The sequence below is a fragment of the Biomphalaria glabrata genome, chromosome 3 (genome assembly GCF_947242115.1).
Source record: "Biomphalaria glabrata chromosome 3, xgBioGlab47.1, whole genome shotgun sequence".
In the NCBI taxonomy this organism is placed as follows: domain Eukaryota; kingdom Metazoa; phylum Mollusca; class Gastropoda; family Planorbidae; genus Biomphalaria; species Biomphalaria glabrata.
The window spans coordinates 30,760,547-30,776,549 of record NC_074713.1 but is presented as its reverse complement, the minus strand read 5'-3'; the positions used below and the strand labels follow the sequence as shown (position 1 = coordinate 30,776,549).

The following is a 16,003-nucleotide window of genomic DNA, read 5'->3' as shown; positions in this document are numbered from 1 at the left end:
TCGAACACATAGTGAGGTTGTGACTGAGCATCGCATGAGGTTTGCGGGACATGTTCTACGTCAAAATGAATTACGCACGCCAAGAGTTGTGATAACATGGAAGCCAAAACGAGGAAAGCGCAAACAGGGACGTCCTCGTATTACCTGGCGACAAACCTTCATGGAGGACCTCAGAACAATGGACACCAGGTGGGAGGAGGCTTCAGACATTGCCAGTGACAGATCATTAAGGAGACAGCTTGCCGCCCAATGCGCCGAACAGCGCGGGAGGACCTAAGTCTAAGTAAGTCTTCAATATAAATGTAAAAATCCAAACAACAATGTTCAAATCAGTTGTCTTAATTGATATAATGAAAGGGTAATACAAATAAGATCTGTCAATCAACAAAACAAATCGCAACTAGCACTACTGTTTCTTATTTATTGAATTTCCAAACTCTTTCTCAGTCTATCCTTCTTATAAATTATCTAATGTTTAGAAAAAAACAATGTGAGACCCACTGATGCTTACCAGACACCCTAAAACCCATAGGAGGACAAAAACAGACAAAGTGTTATAAAGGAGGACAGAAAATAAAAACAAGACAAAGTTAACTCTAAAAACTTGACTTATAAAATATTTAATGAAAAATGCTGGTTGATCATAAGCTGTAAAATTACATATTATGTTTAGCACATATTTTTCTGATTAAGTGACGTTTTACACCAATGTATGGTTCATGCAAAAAAAAAAAAAAAGTACATATGGAATTCCATATCCTACAAGTTTTCTTTTCACTGTGGAATGTTTTTCTATCTTTTTTTTTTACCTGGTAAATAACCAAACACCTTATTTTAAATTTAAAAATTTCTAACATAAACCACAGAGTTGATTATACAGTTCAATTTCAAGGCGACTTTGGTTTGACTTAGGTTATAGTACACAACATTGTTTTTTTTCAATGGCCAAATCTGTGTCAAATATTTCAGACTAAAATGAATTGCACTGAAACCTTGTCTAACATAATAAATGAACTTTTGTTTTCTAGGATTAGTAAAACAAAATGTTTTACCAGCTTTTAAATCAAGATTATATAGTTAAGTGGTTCCTTCTTAGTTATTGCTTGGTTACATATTCTTTACTTTCACCTTTCATACAACATAACATGAAACATCTTTTATATCACTTATTTACCTAGCACAATAATGTTGTACAAAGCATACACACTTAGACAATCTTTATTAAACAATCTCCACCCTTAAAGAACAGAACTAAATTATTTAGATTACTAATCATATTCAGATAAACTTATATTATTAATAAAATACTTTAGATCAACATTTTATAGAATGCCTAAGCATATATATGTTTGTATCTATCTATATTATGTATGTATGTATGTGTGTCGATGTGCATGTGTGTGTGTAGGCTATTCTAGAGAGATTAATATTAATCTGAGTCAAACACAACAGAGTTGTGTTCAATTCATTGTAAATCTGATTGTTCAACTTTTTTTAGTTAACTTTGAAGAGTTTATAATATGACACCATCATCTGAATATACAGCTGCAACACCAATTGTTTGTAAGGTCACAGAAATGTTTTAGTGAAATATCATCAAAGAAATAGCTCCATATTGAATGTTGCCAAAAATCAGACTTATGCTTAGTACTTTGCCAAAACAACTGAGCTAATGTTGGTTTTGAAAGAACAAAACTGAAACATAAGAGCAAAAAGAAAATGTTGCTGTAAGTCTGTTTCTATTGGCAAGAAATAATGTGTACCTTCCACTCCATGTCTGGGATTCTAAATTTAGGCAATGCAGATCATTCATTCTTTGAGTCTGATGACGCCCTCCAAACAAGTAGACTGTACTGTCAACACATACAGTAGAGTGAGCTGCTCTACCTTTAGGTTTGTTTCCCTAAAACAACATTTGTTGAAATATACAAATAACAATTTTATTTCATGACTATTAATTTTAATATTATCTCTAGAAAAAATCTAATTAATATAATGGTATACCTCTGCCATGCGCATCGCCATCCATGGTAAGTGCAGAAGGTGCGCACTTCTAGAAACCAGACTAGGAAGTATGTTTACATTAGGAAGAAGAGAACGATTTCGCCCAAGTCAAGACCCGAAGTGAAAAGACTGTGCTAGAGATAGATGTTGTTATAATGTATTTGTGATGTCCTGTGAATAAACATCCCTGCCTCCTAGAGTTGCCTCCCTTAAGTTATTACATTTGTGTCAGAAGTGGGATTGGGCGACTCAACAGAGGGCTTAGGTAGGAGCTTATTTAAAATGACATCTATGAAACGGCTAGATGAGCTGGAATTGAAGGAACTGAAAGTAGAGCTCGAGTGGAGGCGTCTGAAACGCTTTGAAAAGAATAAAGACATTCTTAGAGCACGTCTTCTGCAGGCTCTGGCTGATGAAGAAGAGGATCCGGAAACATATTTGTTTGTGGTGGATCCAGTCTATCCAGATATCGGTGACTTTCTGAAAACTATGAAATTGCTACAAGACATATTTGACTTGATGCGTGAAGAAATGAAAATAATGGTGACCATGATCAGGAACAAGGTGGATGAGATTGTATTGAAAAAAGAAGGCCAAATAGACCCAAGTGATAAAATGGTGTCGCAATCGAAAGAAGGAATAGACTCGTTAATGAAGGAGCAGTTACCTGGTCAGGACTGTGGCTGCACAAACAGTGGTGATGGAGGCGCTGGGGATTGTAGCGCCGCCTGTGACTGTTGTGGGTAAGTCTTGTGGGGGTGACTTTCAAGACGAGAAACTTGACGACGATTGCTGCGACGATCATAACGGGATGTTTCGAATCGAAATGAAAGAAACAAATGAAGAAACTAGGGAAGTCTGCTATGTGCCTGAAGCTTTTGTTCCTAATGTATCTGCAACAAGTACCTCAATGAACAGATCAAAACAACGTTGGCTGTGCGTCCAAGCTTGCTGGTGTGGACTTTAAAGACCACTGTTTATCTGTCGGTACTTTTGACGAGAACTCAAACCATGAAAGCTTGAAGACCGTTGCTGATTCGTTGCCTTGGATGTCATCGGGTGAAATTGTGAATATGGGCCGAGACAGAAACAACAAATTTGACTTTGCCTGCGGCATAAGAGAGAACTCGATGCTTGACAACTGCATCCAGGCGATTGACAAGAATTGTAAATGCGACGTTCAGCGGGGACAGTGCCCATGCCAAGAAACCCAGCAACAAGGTCTGAACTTAACAGTCATTTGTACTTCTGCCTACAGCAGTGAGAGTGACTTGAAGGATGGTGAATCGATTCCAGCAGAACCTGATGCAGTGGTGGATGAACATTCGCTTATGGAACATTACAAGAGTGCTTCATGGACATACCTTACAGAAAACTGTACAGATGGCTTCGTGGGCCACAGGCTCCCTGCCATCAGTGGCTCCCACCGATTGACCTACTCCTGAACTGTCAAACCTCCAAGGCACTGTTTCTTTTCGGGACGAAAAGCGCTAAGAAGGGGGCAATGTTATAACCCCGCCATGCACACCACCATTCAAGATAGTGCAGAAGGTGTGCACTGCCAGAAACTAGACAGAAAAGGATGTTGACATTAGAAGAGAACGAAGTCTAGAGAGCCGAAATAAAGATGCTGTGTTCAAGGCAGATGTCGTATGTGTTTGTCATGTCTCCGTGTAAATAAACATTTATATTTCGTTGAATAGCCTACCTTAAGTTATTACAATATCATGACTATTAACATATCTCTAGAAAAAAATCTTATTAATATATCTCTAGAAAAAAATCTAGAAATCTAGTAAAATCTATGTTAATTTTATGATACAAGAAAAAAAAATATGGGGGAATTAAATTTTAAAAAGAAAAACAATATTAAGTGTAATTGTATCAATTAGTTTGGATCAGTCATATAATTAAACTTATAAATGATCTAGACCAGGGATGGCCAACCTTTTGGTTCCCAAGTTTTTTAACTTCTGATTCAGAACCGCCACTTAAAATTTTACAAGTTTCAGTCTTGAAAGTATGGTCATTTGTACATATTTCATTTGTTATTAATTTTTGTGTATAGTAGATGAGGGGATTAAAAAAAAACAACAACTTAACATATACAGTCTTTCTTTGTTAACATTTTTAGTTTGCATTTACAATTTTAATTTATTACTTCTGTATGACCTATACACTAATTATAATTTCTGAACACTGATAGCAATTTTAAATCTAAAAAATAAAAACAAACAGGCAATATATTTTTCAATATGCATGTCTTTCTCTAGATCTTTATATTAAGAGTTAATTTCATGACCTAAGTTTATTTTTGATCATTTTCAGGCATGAAAATGTATGCTGGAATCTGTAACTTAGAGGCATAAGCAAGATTACAGTTCCAGTAACTCTAAAAGTCATTGACGACAGCTTAGTTTACTTTAGTTAACTTTATTTAATTGATGATTTCCTAGACGTGACTTTGCTTACTTAATTATTCTGACCATCTGGTTTTATTTAGACTACTTTATATTGACTTAAGACCAATAAGGTCTTTTAAAATGTTGTAATTATCTTCATTTTTTCTAATAACCAAAAGCTTAAATAGGTAACATAAAAAATAATGAAAAGATAGAGTATACATATTCACATGAAAGATCCGATGCAAACAGTTACATTAAGCCATCGTGTTCTTTGTTTTTTGGTCTGATTAATTTTATAAATATTACAGTCAATTTGGGCGTCTTAGTAGCTAGTAAATTAAATTCCTGTCAAACTTTTTTTTCTAAAAATTCTTTATTATCTTTTTTTGCAAACAGGCATGCTTTTTCTTTATTTTTTTTTTGTCTGAGTGCAATGAACCACTTTTGGCACATGTGACATAGGTTGGCCACCCCTCATCTAGACTAACAATAATGAGTCTGTGCAATTAGAAATATTTTTACAGAATCTTTTTTTTTTTTTTTTTGTTTAGTACAATTTCATGATATTAGCTTTCTCAATGTCTTGTCAGTTGGGAAAAGATGGGGGGAGGGGGGGGGGAGAGAAAAAAAAGGGTGAATATTGGGTGAAGGTTATTGTGATAGCTTTTAAAATGGCTCCTCACTAATCACTGTAACAACGGAATGTTTCATAGCTATCTATTGTTAATTTCAAACTTTTATATGACAACCTAACTCTCTGCAAAAAGTATAAAGGGAACCAAATCAGCTTATACCGCTACATCAGTCAAGAGCTATTTCTTTCCCTTGTTCAATACAAATAAAATAATTAATTACCAATAATAAATTAATTAATTGGTAAATTTTTAAAATAGATTCTTGTTTCATCAGAAACAGAATTAATTGTGCAAAGTTTAAACTTGATCCGAAAATGGGTTTGGGAGAAATAATGTGTACAAAAGTTTTACTAGACAGACAAACAGAGTGAGTTGATATAAACTTTGTAAAAACCAGCACAAGACTATTTTGATGATGAAACATTTTTAGACATTTTTGTAAAGTTCAAAGTCAATAACATAACTTATCTTGTGGATTTTTTCTTTGTTTAATTTTAGTAACATTAAACTAATAATCATACCTTGCATTGAACCAAAACCCATTCAAGTTTCTCTGCATCAAAATACAATAGTTGATCATTCCAACCTCTATTGTTCTAAAAGTGAAAATGAAAGTTCAGTCATCTCAGCATTATTTTTGTATATATACTGGTATAGATTAATTATTGTAAATTTGTTAAACTGACTTTACAATGTCTTGGTTGAATCAACACATGACCAATAAATGACAATACAGTTTAACTTCATTGCAACAGCTTTTCCAGTACATCTTTATGTACATTGTGTATGTTGCTTTTTTGTTTGTTTGTTCTAGAAACATCCCTGGACATCAGTTATCACTACAGTCAGTATGACAGTGAAAAAATATCATCAGGCACGATAAAATAAACTTCATATTACATCTGATAAAAAAAATAAAGTCATTGAATTTTATATTATTTCTTTTTAATATACAATGAGTCTTGTGTGGCGCCATGTCAGAAGTGGATAATTCCTAATTTAAATTTTAATATTAAAACAGATGTTCAAATTAAATTAACAAGAAGGCTTTAAGATCCTTGCTTAATAATAAGAAATCACTTTAAAGATAGTATTACAAAGTATATAAAGAGTTTACTCATGCTACAAGATCATCATTGTTCATATTCATGTAGTTCAAATATTCAAACAGTAGATAACTTCCTTTTGGAGCTGAACCATTGGCTAGCCCCCCTTTATTCCATGAATATTCCAGTCACAGCCAGACTCAGATGTCCTTTACGCTTCAACATAAGAGCAACAAGCAAGACCAAAAACTTACTTCAAATGCAGGAATTTTTCTAAAAAGCCTAAGGACCCCTCCACACACACACACTCCCTCACATTCATACAAACTCAGACATTTCCTCCTAATTGGCTACCTGTTAAAAGTCAACTATTGGAAATAATAAATAGAGAAACAGCAGGCACCTGAACATTTTACAACTTAACATCCTAAGTTTATGGAACAAGATAACAGAACTCAAACATATGGGCATGATGCACACATAGTGCTCCTACAAGAAACTAATCCTTCCAAATGGAGTTCATCTCAGGTCACTGGCAATCTCTGAAGCCTCTTCACACCTGGTGTCCACTGCTCTGAGGTCCTCCATGAAAGTGTAGCGCCAAATTAAACTAGCATTTCTCTGTTTCCACTTTCATTGTGATGGCCTTCATGTCATTGCAACTCTTGGTATGCGTAATTCATTTTGTCAGAGAACATCACTGCTACGTATGTAATACGAATTTATAATGTAAAGTCTAGTCTACCCCCCCCCCCCCCCAATAACAAACCTAGTTCCCTCGTGTGACCTCTAGAGAGTGCTTACGTCCATCGTATCTGACTTGGGGTCACCTATCAATCAATGAACTCAATGTGATGGGCTAAACAAATAAAAGGGGGAGGGAGTTGTTCATCTAGAAATCTACCTGGTTACCTTAGAGGTGTGGCTCTTGTAGTCCAGCCCCCCCCCCCCCCCCCCCCCCCAATAAAGATTAACTACTAAGTAAACAAACTCAGTTCCCTCGAAAGGTGTATCCACTAGAGAGTGTCAATACGCGGACATTAAACCTACGTCCATCGCATTTAACTTGTGGTTACCCGCCCATAAAAAACTCAATGTGATGGACTAAACAAATAAAAGGGGGTGGGAGTTGTTCATCTCTACCTCTGGAGATATACCCGCACAGCTAGACAGACGTCTGGTCAGCATGACGTAGTCAAGGAATGTAGCATTTTAACATGTTAACTAACTTACTCAAAGGTCAAGACAAATTGAAAAAAGTGCCAGCCATTGTTGCTCTGTATGTAAAGCGCATTTATGATGTAAAGTTTCATCTCTATTTATATTAAGTTATTAACACGCCTTGTCTTTATAATAAACGATGTTTGGTGCATATTCATAATGGCTCTATTTTTTAAGCACATTATTTTGTTTTCATATAAACATTAATACATTCTATAACAGACAGTAATGGAACGAGGTCCACTTTATGCATATTAAATTATGTACTTTTTACTATCCGGTAGTGATATCCGACCGGAGCCGAATAGCACCGGATAGTAAAAAATGCCGGATATTCGGCAGAAGCCGGAGCCGGAGGGACTATCCGGTGCACCCCTAGTTTATAGTGTTTCCTCTTCCACTTTGTATTCTTAATGAGAAATCTTATATTATATTGTAAATCTGGGTGTGTACTTAGCTATAGTGCTTCTATTGGATGTGGGGGATGTAATATTATAATATCATCCTAATCAAAGGCCAGGATTTGGTGGAAGTAGTGAAAAATCATTTGAGAGATAGAAGTGTGATTACAATAATTATGATCATGCCGCTGATAACTTATCATCAAAGGCCAAGGTGTGGTGAAAGTACGACCACATTTCACTTTATTTTATATTGCTCTTTCTTGAAAATGGGCGCGTCATTTTTAGCCTTGAAATAAGATTTTATTTTTTTCTAATAAAGGCGGAGTTCACCCATCCTCGGGATATCATGTCGCCTGTATAAGTTTTGCTTTAATTCCTTTAAAACATTAACGTGTTACAATTTTGTCATATAAATAAAAAATGAATACATTAAATATTGCTCATGTCATGATTTTTAAAATTACAATTTGTAAGATAAAAATGATCAGATGATGAAAATATCAGGGGATGAAATGACCGGGGATGAAGTGACCAGGGGATGAAATGACCGGGTATGAAGTGACCAGGGATGAAATGACCAGGAACCCAAAATTCCACCCTTCCCCTGGGGGGAGGGGGGGGGTGTCATGGACAAGAACCCCCCTGGCTACGCCCATGTTCAATTACCACATTAAACAAAGTCAAGAATAGCAGTTAACCTCCCCCTTCTAGACTACCTACACTAATACATGACAAAGAAATAGAAGATATAGTAAACAAATTTAATCTACCATTCCACTTCCAACAACTATTTCATAGAGGACCTAACTTTTAGATCAACTGATATTATCAACATCTCTAGACACACATTTCTTGAAAACATAGGTAGTGACCACAGGCCTATCCTATACTCTTAAGCGAGCAATTCTTGTATATATATATATATATATATATATATATATATATATATATATATATATATATATATATATATATATATGTATATTATTTTTTTAAATTTTTTTTTTAATTTCGAAAATGGCTCTAACGATTTTCTTTAAAATTTCAAGTGTATATTAAAGAGAAAAAAATTTTCAACTCAAATAGACATCGGTAAAGCTCAAGGTCGACCGTTATTTCGGGTTGAAAATGTCTCATTATCGAAAAATCAATTTTGGCTAGAATGTTTTATGAATGAACATTTTGACATCAAAGGGAAAAAATTTGATACCGCTTACATCACTAGGCTCACAGCAGTACACTAAAACATTTATTCGCAAACAAGAACAAATTTTTATGAATCAATTCGCCTAATTCAACATTTGCACACCATCTTATTGTAGTGTAGATTGATCTATTATGAAACCATGGAAGAAAAATAATGAAATTAAATTTGTTGATGTATGATTAGTTATTGTGTTTTAAAGGCTTTAATTGTGTAGACCCGTAGGTAGCTTTTACTTTGTTATTATTTTGCTGGTGAATTATTGCGATGTGTTCAAGCTTCGAAGTCTCCTGTCCCACACCAAAACATAGGAAATGGTCATAAAACAGCTTATCTATGCCTTACTTGCACTAAGTGAACATGATACCCAGGGCCGGCCCAAACATTTGAGGGGCCCTATGTGAAATGGATTGCGCGCAGCCCAGTCAAGGTAGGGATATAGATAATATGTGAAAATTAAGATTTTGTATTAAAACATTTTATTTAATGAAAGCTGACGATGCCATTTTTTAAATCAGAATTGACATTTACCTTATTGATTGACACTCCAAAATGACAATATTGTCTATTTTAAGGACATTTTTATGAGTTTCAGAAGATTTCCAGGAGCTCCTTGAAAACAAGGAGACCACGGCAACCCTGTTATAAAATATAATGGCTTAATTTAATAATTTACTCCTAGAATTAGCGCGGGGCTTATCAAAGTTCAGGGCCCAAAGCAGCCGCATAGGTTGCAGCGGCCTAACGCGGCTCTAATGATATCAAGCTCTCAGTCAATGAATTTTCATTACGCTACCGCCTCTTTTGGTTTAGCTATAGACTTCTGTAAAACGGAAGACATATTCCAGAAGTCACCCAATAAAATCTACTCAGCCCCAAAGATCACAGCGAATAGGTATCCCTTAAAGTGGTAGACAACTTCACATATCTGGGAAGCATAGTATCGAATGACACATTACTTTAAAGGGAGGTTGATTTGTGATCAGTATAGATTTTGTATAACTTGATGCTTCTTGCTAAAGCCATAATTAATATACTAATTGTAATATTAAATGTCAGAACATAACTATTTTAGAAGTTACACTGCAAAGACTTTCTTCCAAGCCAAAAGTAGCCCAATAGTTTTTAAGTAAAAGATGCAATGTAAAACGCTACGGCCTGAGCTGTGGTTTTCCATACTGTTGGGGGGACTTAAGAGACATTATATTTTAATCACCATGTACAATTACATTGAGAATTAACAGAACAAAAAAACAACTCTTCAGATTGATAGTCTTTATCCGATCGTTCATTTTCGTAATTACAAAAATGACTTAGGGTATATATCCTTCCTTAACAAATTATTCATCCGAGCGAGGCTCGGTCACCTGGTACTTCTTCTTAAAAGGAAACATGCAAATTAACTAGATGGAATTGAAAACAAAATCCAACTGGGAAGCACATGAAACACACAGCTGATACAAATAAATCACATCCAATGCATTTGTAGTCTTAGCATTTTAGAAGCAGCCAAAAAGCACATTCCTTGAGACAAAAATTAAAAAATAGAAACCTTCTTGAACACCTGATTTAACTTAATTAGTAAAAGAAAGAAAGAAAAGCTAGGAAGACAATAAAATAAACCCTAATAAAGAAAATAAGACAATCTACAACAGGTTCAATGGGCTAATTAGGTAAAAAAAAAATTGAATCAAAGAATGTGAACAACAATATCTTAACAAGGATGTTCAAAACAAAATTCCTGGACCCTACTTCTTTCTAGCAAGAAAGAAGCAAATAACAAACCCCCAGCCTGTAAAAAGCTTGAAGGACTAAAAACAAAAACTTTCAAAAAGCCGAAATCTTCAATAAATAATTAATACTTCGGTAGCATCAACAAGGAACAATCAACACTGTGTTGGTTTTATAGCCCACAAAGAGAAAACTAATTGCATTATAAGCTGTAAACCTGTTAACAACAGGATAATTGCCATACAATTTGGAGCTAGAACTCTCAATATAATTATTATTCAAGTGTATGCCCCAACCTCGGATTATGAAGAGGAGGTAGTAGAGAACTTCTACAATGAAATATATGACTGCATCAAGGAAGTTCTGAAAAATCATTATTGACTGGGAGATTGGAACGCCAGGATAGGAAAGGATGCATTTGAGCAATGTGCAGGAACTACTGGACATTTTGGATTAGAAGAAACTAAAAGAGGAATGAGGCTCTTAGAGTTTGCCAGCAGCTATAAACTCACTAACACCTTATTTCCACACAAACCATCCAAAACAACTATGTGGCATACACCAAATAACAAAACGCACAGTCAGATCGACTATATAATGTTTCCTTTGAGGTTTAAATCAAGCATCAACAAAGCAAAAACCAGAACTTTCCCTGGAGCGGACATTGGCAGTGACCATGACATGGTTTTGATGACTGAAATTGAAATTAAAAAAGAATCGCAAGCCTACAAACCCACGCATTAAATAAAACTTTGAAAAAAAATTCAAAGATCTAAACATTGATGCCACCATGGGAAGGAATTGCAGCTCTTAACTTTGCACACGATGACATTGACTCACTTATAGATAGTATCAATACAGTATTACACGAGTCAGCTTCTGAGGTCCTACGATAAAAGCAACGGAAAATTAAGCCATAGATCACAAACAACATTGATTTATGTGATGCAAAAAGACAATTAAAATAGAAAAAGAAAGTCAATCCCTTGCTGGTAGAAGAGTACAGTTCAATCAACAAGGAAATATGTATGAAAATGAAGTCAGCTAAAGAAAAATGGATCAGTGACCAGAGCACTATAATTGATAGTAGCTTGAAAGTTGGCAATAGCAAAAAAGCATATGAAACATTAAAAGCTTTAACCAGCACAAGACAAGTTAAGAACCACACTGATTTAAAACAATGATGGAACTCTTTTGACTGAAGAAGCAGATGTGCTTAGAAGGTGGACAGAATATTGCAAAGATCTGTATAACTCAAGAGATAAATTCCAACTACAGTCTAATCAACAAAACACCTAGGGACAACAGAAAACTTAAGCAAGGCTCCGATTCTAGAGTCAGAAGTAGTAGGAGCAATAAAATCACTTATAGGTATAGGTGGCAAGTTGCCTGGAACTGATAACATACCATTAGAACTTTTAAAACATGGAGCTCACATATAATTAAATGTTTCAGGACAATCTGTCAGAAAATATGGGATGAAAAATCATGGTCAAAAGAATCAATCATTAATTAATGCACTGCCCAAGAAAGGAAACTTGAGACAATGAAACTGGTAGACAACTTCATAGACTTCAAAAAAGCTTTTGACTGGATTAGGCATGATGGCAATTGATGAGGGAGTTCAACATAGATAAAAACATTACTGATGCAATCACTGCCCTATATCAAAATGCAAATATCTCAGTACTTCTGAACAACCAAATTGGAGAAAGTTTTAGGACATCCATAGGAGTGCGGATTAACAGCTCTTTTTAACTTATTTCAGGAGCATATTATGAGGGAAACTCTCACAGCTGAGTACCACCAATTAGGTGGTTATGAACACATGGGAACAAATTTTTACATTTTCACCTAAACAGAATAAGCCTCACTGGGAACACCCTTATGGACCTTTCTATCATACACTCTCTGAATGCCTCAATTCAATTCACCTGACATACTTTTTCTATGGCAAGGACCATGCATAACAAACACTATACAGCAGTACAGAGCAGCTGAGAACAATCAACTATTTTTCCATGGCACAGATGGCAAAAGACCTTACATCTCAGGATAAATAGCTGGCAAGATGAAGGAGAAGAATGAGGAATCCACACAAGGGTTTTGATATATATATTATATATATCTTACCAACATTTCCAGTGTATATTTATCATATTCTTCATTCCAAAGACAATTGGTTGGTCGTGAGCCAAAACCACCAAAACAGTATATTCTAAGGAATAGAGAAAAATGTGTATTACTACTGCTATTATACAACTACATGCTATATTTTAATATTTATATTTATTTTCTAGCAAAAAATCTTTGAAAAAAAAAAGTATAACTTTAATTACAAAGTACCGGTACATTTTATTTCTGCCTTAGCACAACAGAGAAAAAAAAAACATCATAGAGAATGCAAGAGTGAATGAGAGCTAGAAAAAAAGAGAAAAATAGAGAGAAATCTAATTAATTTGTTATTTATTAGTTTGGCCCATGGTTTTACTAATCATTAATTTTGAGCCTCAAAGAGAAAAATCTAGTAGAGATGTACAATTATACTGTATTGTCAGAAACAATCTTGCTATTTACTTAGAAAGTACAGAAATTTAGTATTAGATGTAATGATATCAAAATTAAACTAATGTAATATATGTGTCTTTGTCTAGCAATAACAATTTTTTGGGAAATAATATCAACAAAAGTTAGGGCCTAAAATGTATCAATCCCCTGTATGTACTTTTAATGTAAATAAATTAAGCATGCAATGAGAATATAATATTAACTATATGTTACTAAGTGAAGCGTATATTGGTGAAAAATTTGTTGGTGAACCAACTGCCAGTGAACAATTTATTGTGTGAACCATTTGTCAGTGAACAAGTTGTCGGTGAATGATATGTGGGGTGAATAAATAGTCAGGTGAACAATTTGTTGATAAACTAAATGTCTGTAAACAATTTGCTGTGAAACTCTTTTTTACGTTCACATCTATGAGTAGCGTTGATACAATCTCACAGAGTAAGGAACAAGCAAGTTTTTGTAGTGTTAAGATCTTGCCTACTTCGCAATAACTTGAAGTAATTATGATGGAGTGGAATGCAGTGGGTCTTCTAAAATTCTTCCAACTTTGCTAAGACATCTTTGTTGAAATAGTTCGTTCAAACTTTATAGGATAGTGCATTTGGTTTTTGACGCTCTTTTTATAAGACTGTCCAAGTGAGACAACAGTTTAGATGACTTGTTACTTTGCCAACAAGTTATAGCATATGATATAAGATTTTGTATCTTTGCACTGTAAAAATTGTAAAGTAAAGAATGTTCTTTTGTAATTTGAAGCAGTTCAGTTTTGACTAGAAAAATAGCCGCTGTGTGACATCAAAGTTTCATTATTGGAAAAAAAAAGCTTCTCACAAACGTATGAAGATGCACATATTGTACCTATTCCCTGAGCATGAATATTAAATATGGAAAACTTGATTTCAACTTGCCCTAGTACAACCCTACTTTTGTAACATTAAGAAATAATTGCTAGAGATGATTATTACATTGAAGGTCAATTAATCCAGGATGTAAGTCTAGTTTTCTTTATTTACAATCCACATAATGGCATACTGAAAATATCTACATCTTTTGCAATAACACTGAAATCTTGAAATCTTCTGTCAAATTTACCATCAAGTTGCCCCTACTTATCTAGATCTACACAACTCCTAAACTGGTTTCTTTCTCAACAGTCATTGAATTTTATCTGGTGATTTTTTGCTAGCAAATTGGCAAACCTTCTTCCAGATAAACCTCCTTCCACCACTTGTCAACAAAAGTGATTGAACCATAGCGCACTGAAAATGCGTATAAGCATGTCAGTGTAACATTTATAAGTTCTGGTCATCAAGGTAACGTTTATGTATTGGTGTGTGTGAGTGTTGATAACGTAATTTATATTAATGAACTTGTCCTGTTTTCTCTTGATATTTCATTATTTTCTGCTAACGCGAATGTGGTGTAGAGCTTATAACTTGAGTAGCACAACAGATATTAAAATTCACTAAGTAACACACTTGTCAGCAGACAATATATTTTTTGATCTAAAACAATAATAAATAGGTGATTCAGCCATGAAGGCACAATATATAAGTGAATAATAGTTTCAAGAACAAATTACAAATCCAACGTAGGAATACACTTTATAATAATACTTAATAATAATCTACTGCTTACAACAAATAACTTAACTATATCATGCGTCCTGCCTCTCAGAGGACCAAGTAACAACTGCCGTTCTACCTCGTGTTTTCAACTCAGACCGAGATCTTTTTCCACGTGAGAAGAACACGAAATATTATAAGTGATCACAAGTCATTACCTGTCATAAGAGTCTCAAACGAGGCTGTGAAAATTAGTCTAGATCTATTTAAAATTAATTACATGACTGGTTCAAAATAATTTATGCAATTTCACTCAATATAGGCTTTTATTTGTGAAAAAGGTCTTTTTAAAAATTGCACTTGTTATTTATTTTCTAAGCTTATATTAAGCTTGGTTCCCTACTACTCTATAATTTAAACGATCCTTTGAAATTCTGAAGTAAAAATATAATTAAAATTTATATATTTAATTATTTCCCTAAAATTTTTTAACATTTTTGATATGACCCAAAGGATCCTAAAAGAGGTTTTGGTTGCTATGATACAAAAAGAACATGTTTTACATATGTTAATGAATCGACCTGTATACATGACAGTGGTAAAAATCATTTGTTAAATAGATGTGTTTATAATATGAATATGTATATTTAAAATAATTAGTTTTGTTTTATCTGATATAAACATTTCATATTTAAATCTTGTGTGAATGTATATTTTGGTTTTCTATAGTTATAATGTTTTTTTTTGGTATAATACACACATTGTAAGACAAATTTTCGTAAGGATAAAAAAGATTATTATTATTATTTAGGTCAACCTTATCCACAAATCTTCTACAAACCAGACACATAAAAAATCAGAAAAAGAGCTCTGTTTGAACAAATTTGTTTATTGAATATCAGATTTCTTTTCAATGAATTAAAGCAACTAAAGTTGTCTGACAATCACATCAAGAAGTAAAAAAAAATAGATAAGTGTATAAAACTGACCTATTTCTGTAGACCCATGATGAAGCTTTGTCTCGTGGAGATATTAGAAGTCCTGAAGGGTTAAGTTTCTCCCATACGAGAGTAACAAGATTCAACCTATGTATATCATTAGTGTCCCCTTCAAAGACATGACCACACAGTATGTACCAGAATGGCCAAATTAATGCACTTATGGCACCTGATCTATTCTTTGGTATCAGTCCTCTAGTTTTTACACAGGTCCTTATTTAA

General features: G+C 34.1%; 1 protein-coding gene across 7 annotated transcripts in view; it reads right to left on the bottom strand.

The window, feature by feature from the left end:
• The window catches only part of LOC106065551 (kelch domain-containing protein 2-like), an 80,742-nt gene that overhangs the window by 18,542 nt on the left and 46,197 nt on the right, over positions 1-16,003 (bottom strand). For all 7 annotated transcript variants that reach the window (XM_056024502.1, XM_056024498.1, XM_056024504.1 and 4 more), the window contains 4 exons: positions 15,773-15,994; positions 12,784-12,868; positions 5,566-5,640; positions 1,764-1,903 (listed from right to left, as the gene is read on the bottom strand). In XM_056024502.1, the coding sequence (XP_055880477.1) occupies positions 1,764-1,903; positions 5,566-5,640; positions 12,784-12,868; positions 15,773-15,994 (522 nt within the window). The remainder of the gene's footprint in view (positions 1-1,763; positions 1,904-5,565; positions 5,641-12,783; positions 12,869-15,772; positions 15,995-16,003) is intronic.